The 13,002-nt window shown below is 44.5% G+C and overlaps 1 protein-coding gene across 1 annotated transcript in view; it reads right to left on the bottom strand.

Annotated features, from left to right (window-relative positions):
- Window positions 1-9,589, bottom strand: part of DDRGK1 (DDRGK domain containing 1) — a 47,317-nt gene extending 37,728 nt beyond the window's left edge. Inside the window, exons 1-2 of the mRNA XM_063135396.1 lie at window positions 9,480-9,589; window positions 1,299-1,463 (exon numbers count right to left, since the gene is read on the bottom strand). Coding sequence (XP_062991466.1) covers window positions 1,299-1,463; window positions 9,480-9,567 — 253 coding nt within the window. The 5' untranslated portion in view covers window positions 9,568-9,589. The remainder of the gene's footprint in view (window positions 1-1,298; window positions 1,464-9,479) is intronic.
- Window positions 9,590-13,002: the final 3,413 nt, after the last annotated feature.

Below are 13,002 nucleotides of genomic sequence, written 5' to 3'. Positions count from 1 at the left end.
AAAAGGATGGGACTGAGCACAAGGGCTGGCTTGCAACAGGATTGCACATTTCTCCAGGACAAAATGTTGGCTGGATCAACAGCAGCCAGATGTGGCACAGCAGTGCTGTGTTACTCCCTTGAACAGCAAGTGCAGGAGAGGTGGCAATGTGGCAGGAATGGAAACATGAGCCACTGCTTTAAGCCACCTGCCTCAACAAAAATGAGCAGCCCTGACTTAGCACATGGCTCTGCCACCCTTCTCTTTGCGCCCCCGTGCACATCTTCAGCCAACTCAATATACATATGCCATGAGCCTCACATGCCTTCCCCACACGCAAATGGTGGCAGAGTTGGTAATGGACTACTCAGGGCCGGTGCTACCATAGAGGCCACTCAGGCGGCTGCCTAGAGTGCCAAGCTAAGAGGGGCGCTGGGTGCAGCGCAGCACTCACGCGCGTTGGCTGTGAGCCGAGCCGGCCCGGCCCAAGGATTCAGCTGGGCCTGGGCGGGCGAGATGGTGCCCCGTGCCCGCCCAGCCGAAGTGAAGCCAGGGATGCTGGGGTGGGGGTGGGGCGGCTCCACGTTCAGACTTCCAGAACGTGCCCGGAAGAGAGAGAGAGAGAGAGAGAGAGAGAGAGAGAATGTATGGGTGAATGGGGTGCATGGGGTCTCTGAGTGAATGCATGTGTTCATGCGTGTTTGTTTGAGTGAGTGATGCTGAGTGTGTGTGTGAGTTGGGGGGGATGATTTGGAGGTGATATTCCTATTAAATAATAAATTTTAGACCCATAGACGTTCCTTTCCAATTGGTTTGCTCTAATTGGCATGACGTATTTCTTGCACTTTAAAATAAATTTAGCAGTTTCAAGTTTTGTGCTTCTTATTTTTTCCAGGAAACGTATGTGCTTAAAAATCAAAGTTGGGATTTTTTTTTGCGGGTGTGTGTGAAAGTAGCTCACCTTGCCTAGGGCGCAAAATAGCCTGGCACCGGCCCTGGGACTACTACAACACGGTCCAAACCAAATCTGTGTGATAGAGCTTACGTGATCCTACATGGAGCTGAAGGCGATATTCCAGGAACACTTAACGTTTTGTTTGGCTGCTGCGTTTGGTTTGTGATTTTTCTACCGCTGGATATTGAATCTAGTATTATACTGTTCTTGTGTTTTATTGTTTTTACTGTTCTTGTAAGATGCCTTTATTATTTAATGTACATGGTGCTGTAAATCCTGAGAGGTAGGATAGCAGCTCCATAAATGAACCAATATCACCAAGCAATATCTGAAGTGAATAGGAGCGTCATCTTGCGCCAGTTACCTTCCACCGCGTCTTCTACCTGCTGCGCACGTCTCTGCGCCCGCATCCTGTTCCCCAAATTCCTCCGGTGCCTGGGCATCCCATCTCCCCGCTCACTGGTGTGGGGCTGAGGCCGAGGCCTGGCTGCTGCAGGCGCCACCACATTGTGATGGTGCTCCTCATCACCTAAAGAAAAGGCACATGTTTTAAGTGGGTGTTTTTCCAACAGCAAGTTCTTTTGCTTCAAGAGGCGCAACTGAAAATACAAATGTCAAGTAATAAGAACGCTTAGGACTGCCTAAGGAATTTGAAAGCAAAACACATCCCACCTTAACATAGGTTTGACATAGTAGCAGTTGCTAAGCACAGAGCAAAACACTCACATCATTTGGGGCTCACTGGCCCGATCCACAGGACATGTTGCATGCATGCACATCCACTAAGGAGTAAGCCTCACTGAGCTCAGTGGGATTTATGTGTGTATAAGATTGGAGTATGAAAGCACCATGAAGCCGCTGCACACACTCAGTAGAGACTACAGCGACGGTGCATGAAATAACCTGATTTTCCGTTCTAGCTGCGAGACTAAAAGAAGTGGGCATGTTTAGCCTGGAGAAGAGAAGATTGAGGGGAGACATGATAGCACTCTTCAAATACTTAAAAGGTTGTCACACAGAGGAGGGCCAGGATCTCTTCTCGATCCTCCCAGAGTGCAGGACACAGAATAACGGGCTCAAGTTACAGGAAGCCAGATTCCGGCTGGACATCAGGAAAAACTTCCTGACTGTTAGAGCAGTACGACAATGAAATCAGTTACCTAGGGAGGTGGTGGGCTCTCCCACACTAGAGGCCTTCAAGAGGCAGCTGGACAACCATCTGTCAGGGATGCTTTAGGGTGGATTCCTGCATTGAGCAGGGGGTTGGACTCGATGGCCTTGTAGGCCCCTTCCAACTCTGCTATTCTATGATTCTATGATTCACAGGACGCAAAAAAAATGGAAAGCTGGCGTGGTAAACATTTGGTATATTGGTTACCAAAAAAAAGCCAGAAAATGGAAATATTGTTCAGGGTTGCTCAGGGTTGACACCATCAAAGAAAGTCAGGATGCCCCAGGGGCAAGTTACATGAAGACTTTAGGGCAGGGATTGGCAACACCTGGGCAGTACAGACACCCCTGACCTACTGGGGAGGGGGGGGGCTGCCTCTCACCACTGCACTTGTCATGGGGGAAAACCCCAATGGTTTTGCTTGAAAACAAGGCATGTGGGGGAGCATGTGGGGGAGCACGTGACTTGTTTGGGAGAAGAATCGTTCTCCTAAAAGCCTCTCATGTTTTGCTACCATTGTATTGCCTCCCGGCCTGGTGGATCGGGGGCCAATACAGACCCCCCCAACGCCTGCATGTTGCCCTCGCCTGAATTAGCCTGTTTACCCTACCCAGTGCCTGTTTACATTCTCTTCCCCTCCTTATTGCTTTACTATGATTTTATTAGATTGTAAGCCTATGCAGCAGGGCCTTGCGATTTACTGTTTTACTCTGTACAGCACCATGTACATTGATGGTGCTATATAAATAAATAAATAAATAAATAATAATAATAATTACTTAGAATCATAGAATAGCAGAGTTGGAAGGGGCCTACAAGGCCATCGAGTCCAACCCCCTGCTCAATGCAGGAATCCACCCTAAAGTATCCCTGACAGAGGGTTGTCCAGCTGCCTCTTGAAGGCCTCTAGTGTGGGAGAGCCCACAACCTCCCTAGGTTACTCATTCCATTGTCGTACTGCTCTAACAGTCAGGAAGTTTTTCCTGATGTCCAGCTGGAATCTGGCTTCCTTTAACTTGAGCCCGTTATTCCGTGTCCTGCACTCTGGGAGGATCGAGAAGAGATCCTGGCCCTCCTCTGTGTGACAACCTTTGAAGTATTTGAAGAGTGCTATCGTGTCTCCCCTCAATCTTCTCTTCTCCAGGCTAAACATGCCCAGTTCTTTCAGTCTCTCTTCATAGGGCTTTGTTTTCAGACCCCTGATCATCCTGGTTGCCCTCCTCTGAACACGCTCCAGCTTGTCTGCGCCCTTCTTGAATTGTGGAGCCCAGAACTGGACGCAATACTCTAGATGAGGCCTAACCAGGGCCGAATAGAAAGGAACCAGTACCTCACATGATTTGGAAGCTATACTTCTATTAATGCAGCCCAAAATAGCATTTGCCTTTCTTGCAGCCATATCGCACTGTTGGCTCCTATTCAGCTTGTAATCTACAACAATTCCAAGATCCTTCTCGTTGCTGAGCCAAGTATCCCCCATCTTGTAACTGTAGAACTTGGCATTTATCTCTATTAAATTTCATTCTGTTGATTTCAGCCCACTTGTGCAATGCATGTAAAAACCCTTTAAACTCTCTACCAGCACTGGCCAATTTGAGGGATACAATCGAAGAGGATGACCAATGTGTCCATATCTACTTCATTACTATATTTTTACCACCGTGGTGAAGGTGACTGGTTGGCCTCCATTTGGATTTTTCTTTCTTTTGTTTTGCTTCAGGCACCGTCTGTTCCCAAAGGGCTATATAAATGCTAACCATTCTCAATAGCGACGTTTTAAAAAGGATAAATTGTCCTTTCTCCTACGTGGTTCTAACTATTTTGTGACCCAGAGGGTTGATCTCTTAGCTCTTAAAGCAGCCAGTATAAGGAAAAAAGAATTAGAAAAAATGGATTAATTAATAAGTTTTTATCAAATGTTGTAATATATGTGGGGTTTTATTAACTGTTAGTCATATATAATGTATTAATTATGAACTGTATATTGCTTTAGAATTTTAAATCATAAATTTTAAGTATCTGTTTGTTTTTAATAATATGTGATTTTTTGAAATGGTCAGTAGACTTATTCAATAAAGGTATTCATTCATTCAATAGCGACGTTTTAAAAATGTGAAAATGGGCCATCAGTTATGATATGTAAAAAATTGCCAGAGGGTGATGGTATAGCACCCATATTACTACAGCATATAGGGTGACCATATGGAAAGGAATACCGGGCTCCTGTATCTTTAACAGTTGCATAGAAAAGGGGATTTCAGCAGGTGTCCTTTGTATGCATGAAAACAAGGAAGTTAAGGAAACAGGTTAAAAAATGCAATTTTATATACTAAAATATAATGTTAAAAGTAACATACACAAAGCATTTCACAAATACAATAATACAACGAGACAATCAAAATGCTGGACAGAAAATGCTCAGTAACCATGATCCATTTGGCGAGCAGTGGCTGTTTGGAATACCTTCCACGGGCTTCCTTTGAATATTTGGACTCATACCGTATATTGCGGGGAGTGACATCTGATTTCGTTTAATTTTTGGAACTTTTAAGTCAACCTTGGGAGAAAATAGCCCACAGTACTAATCAGCTTGGCAAACCGGCCAATGAGGAAGACCAAGGGTCGAAACGCGTCTGGCCAAATGGATCAAGTTTACTGAGCATTTTCTATCCAGCATTCTGGTAGTCTTGTTGTCTTGTTGCATTTGTGAAATGCTCTGTGTATGTTATTTTTAAAATTATATTTCAGTATATAAAATTGCATTTTCTTTACCTGTTCCCTTAACTTCCTTGTTTTCATTTATACTGTGTTAGGTTAAGGTTATCATCTCTTTGTTCCAGTCATTTGTATGCATGCAGCACCTGGTGAAATTCCCTCATAACAACAGTTAAAGCTGCAGGAGCCCTGCCCTCTTTTGTATCTGGCACCTGCTAAAATTCCCTTTTCTATACAACTATTAAAGATACAGGAGCCCTGTACTCTTTTACATATAGTCACCCTGTACCTTAGCTGTGTTAAGTGATTCTTAAACTAGTCCCTGTTCTTGAGATACATCAAGGATACTTTCTATTTGGATCCCTTTCTAACTATTCTAAGAGATTGTTCCAAGGACAGTTTTGCATGATTCCATGGGACAATTTGATTTACACTCTGTGGGTTGATGGTGGCGGAATATCTTTCCAATTATTTATGTCCCTTGCCTTTTGTACAACCACCACACAACAATCTGCATTTGAATTAAAATATTTACCACCCTTCACACAAATATATCCCAGCTTACAACAAGAGATTTAAAATAACTCCGTCCCAAAAAACACGACAAAAGCAATCTCCAATTTCAGCACTATGTTCCAAACTTCAACTTGTGTTTGGGCATTGGCCATGCTTACTGGGGAAGATGGGAGTTGTGTCCTCCAGATGAATTAGACTACAAGAAGGTTGGTTTAAACTATAACTTCCTTTTCTATCAGATCTAAACATTTAATTTAAAATGCCTGAGAAAATAAAAATGCCTGAGAAAACAAAAATGTCTCAACTTTTATTTTTAGGATTTATTGGCACAAAAACATAGGCAGCAGATGAACTTCCTTGCATAGGGAATTCCGTAACCACCAGTCCCACCAATGAAAAACACTGTTATGGAAAATTTGAATTTAAGATTCAGAAAGACTATTTGAAAATAATGTAATAACAGAGAGCTGTGATTATGATTATAATATATTCTTTTCCGCAGTAAGCTTTATGTAAAAGAAATCATATATTTCTAATCTGTATGCTTTTCATCTTATGCTTTATGGTACTTAAACACTTGCTGTTCAATTGATCTTTGTATAGGCCATTACCTACACTATAAATAAAGTGATATTGCAGAACAGCTAGAATTAGATGGGAAAATGGCATGAAAAATGCAGTCCAAAAGAGCGAAGGGGCAACAGTAATATAGAATTACAGAAAATTGTGCATGTCCAAAAGATGCAATTCACTGCAGTTAATAATGATCCACAGATACACTTTACTAGGATAGGGGTCAACCACTAAGCTTGCAATGAGTAGGGTGACCATATGAAAAGGAGGACAGGGCTCCTGTATCTTTAACAGTTGTATTGAAAAGGGAATTTCAGCAGGTGTCATTTGTATATATGGAGAACCTGGTGAAGTTCCCTCTTCATCACCACAGCTAAAGCTGCAGGTGCCCTGCCCTCTTTTAAATCTGGTCACAGTATAGCTGCAGTATAGCTCCTGCAGCTTTAACTGTTGTGATGAAGAGGAAATTTCACCAGGTGCAACATGCATACAAATGACACCTGCTGAAATTCCCTTTTCTATGCAACTGTTAAAGATACAGGAGCCCTGTCCTCCTTTTCATATGGTCACCCTAGCAATGAGCTACCGTCTTAAGGCAGCGATTCAGAAAACACTTCTGTACACTGGTGAAGTGGGAAAAGGCTGGCTGGGAAAAACAAACAATTATTATCTCTGTCCTTTTGAAAATAAAAAAGCCAGGGGTTATTTGCATCTATTCAAAGATGAATTGGAATTCGTGGAGCCCTTCCAAAACAAAAACAAACAAATTAGTGGTTGTAAGGCTGGAGATGAATTTTAGATGACACACTATGTGGAAGCAGTAGAAAAAGCAGGGAGTATTAGCTAGTGACTGGAGAATATTTTTCTCCTCCCACCCACCCACTTTAGATGAAGTCTCATCAGGGCCGGTGCTACGATAGAGGCCACTCAGGCGGCTGCCTAGAGCGCCAAGGTAAGGGGGACGCCCACCCCACCCCAGCGTCCTGGCTTCGCTTCAGCTGGGTCGGTGCCCAGCCGAAGTGAAGCCAAGGTAAGGGGGACGCCGAACGCCACACTTGGAAGCCGCTCTCCCACAGTGGCTCTGAGAGGGTGGCTTCTGGGTACGCTGTTCCGAAGCTGCCCGCCTGCCCCAGCGTCCTGGCTTCGCTTCAGCTGGGCGTCCCCCCCAGCTGAAGTGAAGCCACGCTCGCCCCCCACTCCAGCATCTCGGCTTCACTTTGGCTGGGTGGGCGCCGAAGCGAAGCCACAACACTGGGGTAGGGGGGTGGGTAGGCGGTTTTGGAATGGCGCACCCAGAAGCCACTCTCCCAGAGAGGCTTCCGGTTGGGCGCGCTGTTCTGAAGCCGCCCGCCCGCCGGCCCACCCCACCCCAGCGTCCTGGCTTCGCTTCGGCTGGTTGGGCGCCCAGCCGAAGTGAAGCCAGAACGCTGGGGGGGGGGGCAGGCAGGCAGCTTCGGAACGGCGCGCCCGGAAGTCGCTTTCCCAGAGCAGCTTCTGACCAGGCGCACTGTTCCAAAGCTGCCCCCCCCACCCCAGCGTTCTGGCTTCACTTCAGCTGGGCGGGCGAGATGGCGCTCCGCGCCCAGGTACGCTGGGTGGGTGGGTGGGTGAAAGCAGCTCACCTGCCTAGGGTGCAAAATAGTCTGGCACCGGCCCTGAGTCCCATCATTACATAACAGAAACTTATTTTCTTCCAGTTCTAGGATCCACTCCTGGACACTCTCTAAAGCAAATGAAAATATAGCTAGCTTTATATCCCTTAGCAAAAAAAATCCAAACAGCTATGCTATTATAATACATTTATTAGGACCAACTAAAAGCCACAAAGCAGCGAGCTAGCTTTTGAATTTCACAGAACTCTTCTTCAGGCTCAATATTAAAGGGAAAAGAGTCTTTAATAATCCTGTTTTTCTTTTTAAAGGCAAGCTTTTTATGCTTTGGAGATTCCTTTACTAAAGAGAGATTACGCAGTGAAGTTGGAGCTGGGATACGTGCAAAAGATCTCAAATGTGTATAAGTAGGGTGTGTGCTAGAGGACCGGAGAAACACGGCATTCTGCAACTGTGCTTAAAAACAAAGCAACTGCCTGCTCTACCACATCCTGTAGCGCCTCAGATTTAACTACTAACCCAGCCCTTCTCAGCTTGTGAAATGTCAGGTCTGACGTGGGACAGGGTGGTTGGAGAAAGTGCTAAGAAGCAATCAACGATCAGTCGTGAATTACATACTTCAAGAAAGAGGGAATGCTGGGTTTACCATAAATCCCACAGACAGGGTGATAAATCTTACAGATAAACCCATGCATGGGGGCACAGGGGTCCTGCAGCTGGGACATAACTTAGTCTTGCTGACATTTTCTTTCTTTCTTTCTTTCTTGTGACCATACCCAATGCGGCTAAAGTAGAATGAGATATAGAGCCCTGTTCCTTGCAGTTCTGTCTACTGCATGCTTATAAGCCCATGAGCACATGTCTAGGGTGGCAGCAGATATTCCAAGTTAATCTGGACCGAACCTTACGAGGCACACCAAAATGCTTAATATCCACAAGCATCAATTGGGGGGCAGAGAAAGTTCCTCTGCCAACTCTTTCACGCCCTCTTTTTTCTCCCAGACATATGAAGCACTGGCTATGATTACTTGCTGCGTAGCAGTGAAAGAAAGGCACTCTAGACATGGTCAGAGGCACTTGCTTATAGTAACATGTTTCCAGAGAGCAAGACCCCTGGGACAGTGAAAAGTAGTTTTAGCTGTAGCCATACTATGAAAGGTGGTTACTCCTGGGTAGCAGCGTAGGAAACAAGGGTTCATAGCAGGCCTGAGAAGACCCTGCCTGAAACCTTACCAGTCAGCACAGATGGGCAATACTGAGCTATAGACTAATCACCGGATCCTTATATAGGGTGGCAGTCCTCTCTTTGAAGGCATCCTGTATTTGAAGAGCTGTCTAGTCCAAGCCCAGTTTAAAGAGTTTTAAGGAGAGCAAGCCCAGCGCCTTCACGTTGCCTCTTAGTATGACAGCAAACTGACGAGATACACAGGTCATTTGGTCAGTCTTCCCCACTACGCTGAAACGTCTTGTATTTGTTTAAATTATCAAAATTATTTCTAATTTTGCACCTATAACATACACCAGCATATGCAAATTTTATGAAAATCAACATCCCCTTCTCTGGTAGCACGTTAAGTGTCTCCCTTACTTTTATAAGGCAGCTTCCGACCTAAGCCACTCTGCACATGGTCAGAGGCACCCAATTATCTTGGGATACTTCCCGAAAGCAAGTCCTTGGCCACTGAAGAATAGATTCCGGGACAACCCCACATTGTGAAAGGCGATCACCCCTGAGGGCTGAATGGGAAAGCACTCTGCCTAAGCTCAGAGGCACTCTCTTCTGTTGACATGTTGCAAGAGCAGAGGCCTTAGACGGTGGCAAATAGGTTCTGGGGCTGCCACAGCTCCTTTTTAGCCCCTGCAAACAGACATGTCCCTCTCCCTTTCCGTCCCCCCAAGCCCCAATTAGAGAGTGGCCCCCTTAATGATGATGATGACGACGACGACGCGCCCACCCTACCGGCGCGCGCTTGTCCCCTGACGCGGCTGACGAAGAAAAGGAGCGCCGCCAACAGCACCGCCGCCAAGACGTAAAGCACCGGGTCCATCTTTACCACGTGACCTCCCTCCCTCCTGCCACGCCTCCTCTCATTCCTCTCCTCTGGGGTACCCGACCAATCCAAAGCGAGTTCGGAAGGGCGATGGGGAGGAGCCAATGAAACCACGCCCACGCTTTTACCCGGCAAGGTCGGGAGGCTCCAAAGCGGACCGCGGAAGGGAACGTTTGCTACGTTCTCTCGCGGCGTAGCCTAGCAACCGGAAAGGTCCCGCTCTCTGACAGTTGGCCCCCTCCCCAACGTTTTATAGCGATCTAATAAGGTGCCTGAATGGAAAGATGCCTTCCCACCTTGCCGAATAGAATTAAGCCTTTATAGAGAAGAGCACTGACGAATTAGCGAAGCTTTTCTTTTTTCTTTTTTAAAAAACATTTTATTATAGAACTTTTAAAGCATTTTTTTTAAAAAAAAGGTCCTTTTATTCCTTAGCCATATGCATTGAAATGGGCTTTATATGGGCCCATGAGGGTGGCTAAGTCGTTGCCTGCAGAAAAGTGCTGAGGAGCAGGTGAATTTTGGCTCTTGGAGATGCAGTTTTGTTAGGAAGCCAATGTCCAAGTGTCTTTCTCCCTCTTTTTCTCTCACATGCACAATTGCTAAAACTTCTCTTTATTAATTAAACTGATAAAAAATATACAGCTTTTTAAAACGCACTTAAATCATCTTCCTTTCTATTCAAAAGTATATAATATTATACACAAAAATTAAAAGCAATCCTAAACAGTACAACAAATGAACTGCAGTAAAAACAGCATCATAATGGAAACATATCACTAGACAGCGAACTCAAAATGGACCTTTTGTCAGTTTATATTTGTGTGTCATTTGCTTTTCATTTATAGAAACATTTCTATACCATCTATTGAGCTCTGTGGGGTTTCCCATGGCAGTTCTTAACAAAACAATCTGGATACAATACAATTACCATAAAACAAAATAAAAATAGCTCTCCGCAAAATTAATATAAAATTAAAAAACATTAAAAGCCTGGCAAAATATAAAAAATAAAAAGTCTTGCCTGCTGAAAACCATCAGCAAAGGGGCCAGGCGATCCTCTCTTGGAAGAGAATTACACAACAGAGGTGCAGCTAACCGTTGTTGGAAAAGAGCCCAGCTCTGAACCAGAGTAACCTACAGTAGTTGCCATGCTTAGTTGCTAAGGAAATGTTGTAAAATGTCCAAGAGAAGCCATTCTTAAGATAACCCAAATCAATTGAACGTTCTCCAGGGAACAGTGAGTACTGTGGATTTTTGCCAAGAAAATGTATTTCCATGTCCTTTCTTTTCAGCTAGAAATTTCCTGTAAGATGGTGCCTATGGATGCAGCACCAGAGAAGATAGTGTATAAATACCTAGCTACCTCCCTTGCAAGGTAGGCACATTATTATTATTATTATTATTATTATTATTTATATAGCACCATCAATGTACATGGTGCTGTACAGAGTAAAACAGTAAATAGCAAGACCCTGCCGCATAGGCTTACAATCTAATAAAATCATAGTAAAACAATAAGGAGGGGAAGAGAATGCAAACAGGTACAGGGTAGGGTAAGCAGGCACAGGGTAGGGAAAAACTAACAGTAGAAAGTAACAGTAGAAGTCTGCACAACATCAAGTTTTAAAAGCTTTAGGAAAAAGAAAAGTTTTTAGTTGAGCTTTAAAAGCTGTGGTTGAACTTGTAGTTCTCAAATGTTCTGGAAGAGCGTTCCAGGCGTAAGGGGCAGCAGACGAAAATGGACGAAGCCGAGCAAGGGAAGTAGAGGCCCTTGGGCAGGCGAGAAACATGGCATCAGAGGAGCGAAGAGCACGAGCGGGGCAATAGTGTGAGATGAGAGAGGAGAGATAGGAAGGAGCTAGACCGTGAAAAGCTTTGAAGGTTAACAGGAGAAGTTTATATTGGATTCTGAAGTGAATTGGAAGCCAATGAAGAGATTTCAGAAGCGAAGTAACATGGTCGGAGCGGCGAGCCAAGAAGATGATCTTTGCGGCAGAGTGGTGAACAGAAACCAACGGACTGATGTGAGAAGAAGGAAGGCCAGAGAGAAGAAGGTTGCAGTAGTCCAACCGTGAAATAACCAGTGCATGAACAAGCGTCTTGGCAGAAGAGACAGACAAAAATGATCGAATCCTGGCAATATTATACAGGAAAAATCGACAAGATTTAGCTACTGCCTCAATATGAGGAATAAAGGAGAGCGAGGAGTCGAAGATAAAGCCAAGGCTACGAGCTTCCTTGACCGGAGTAAGCGTAACATCATTGACAGTAAGAGAGAATGAGAGATGAGGAGAAGGTTTGCAGCAATTAGCTCCTTGTGTCTCTTTATTCTGCAGAATAAATGCTGTTTGACCCATACTTCATCTTCTCTCCTCCTTGTGTGCTGAACTGGACTTGGTACACCAGGGAATGTGTTATTTTTGCAACACTGTGAAGGCCCTGTCTTGTGTTACTGCTAGCCACAATTGCCTCAGTGATGGAATACAGACAAGGGCCTCCGATGATGATTATAGTTGATCATAATGCTATGCCTGAGAGCATTTGCTTCAAAAGCCCTCTTTTTATGGCTGAATCCCATTTAAATTGATGAGCGATAGCAGCTGGAGAAGAGTTCACAATTTGGGTCTCCCTCCATACCCATATATGCCAAGAACATGGATTCCAAGGGCCTATAGATGTGATATATTTATTGGATAGATGTATACTCTTTCTGTTTGGGATGCTGAACACGGCTAACAAGATGTAATTGTGTTTTCTGAGCTGGACGATTATTCTGGTGTGTTCTGCTTAGCTGAGAAAAAGAATCTCAAAGAGGGTTGTGTATCATCAACAAGTGATAAGAATGCAGCAAACAGATATAATCACACTTTAAAAATGCAAGTACACCAAATTACCCCAAAGTACATGATGTAACCACCTGTATTATACCAGGAAACTCAAAGCCTTTCTAAAAACGAATATTTTAGGGCACAATTCTATGCATGGTTAGACTGAAAAAAGTCATACAACCAGCATTCCCCAGCTGATAGGATTGTGCATGTAACCAAGCTTATTTTTTAAAGACAACAAGAGATTCAGCCAGATAGGGGACAGAAACGTCCAGAAAATGGGACACACAGCCAAGAAAGTCTTAGACTTTGGCCATGGCTAGACCAGGCCTATATCCCGGGATTGTCCCAGGATCATCCCTGTGCATGCAAATGACACACAGGGGATCCTGGGAGCAGGCAGGGACAACCCCTCCATTTACCTGGGATAATCCTTAAGTCTAGCTAAGGTCTTTGTCTCACCACACATCCTGAGATGGAAGGACACACAATAGGACTTATTTATTTATTTATTTATTAGATTTTTATACCGCCCAATAGCAGAAGCTCTCTGGGCGGTTCACAAAAATTAAAACCAAAATTAACCCAACAGGTTAAAAAC

This window comes from Elgaria multicarinata, chromosome 10 (assembly GCF_023053635.1).
Source record: "Elgaria multicarinata webbii isolate HBS135686 ecotype San Diego chromosome 10, rElgMul1.1.pri, whole genome shotgun sequence".
NCBI lineage: Eukaryota > Metazoa > Chordata > Lepidosauria > Squamata > Anguidae > Elgaria > Elgaria multicarinata.
The sequence above is the reverse complement of the archived record's forward strand: the minus strand, read 5'-3'. Positions and strand labels throughout refer to the sequence as shown.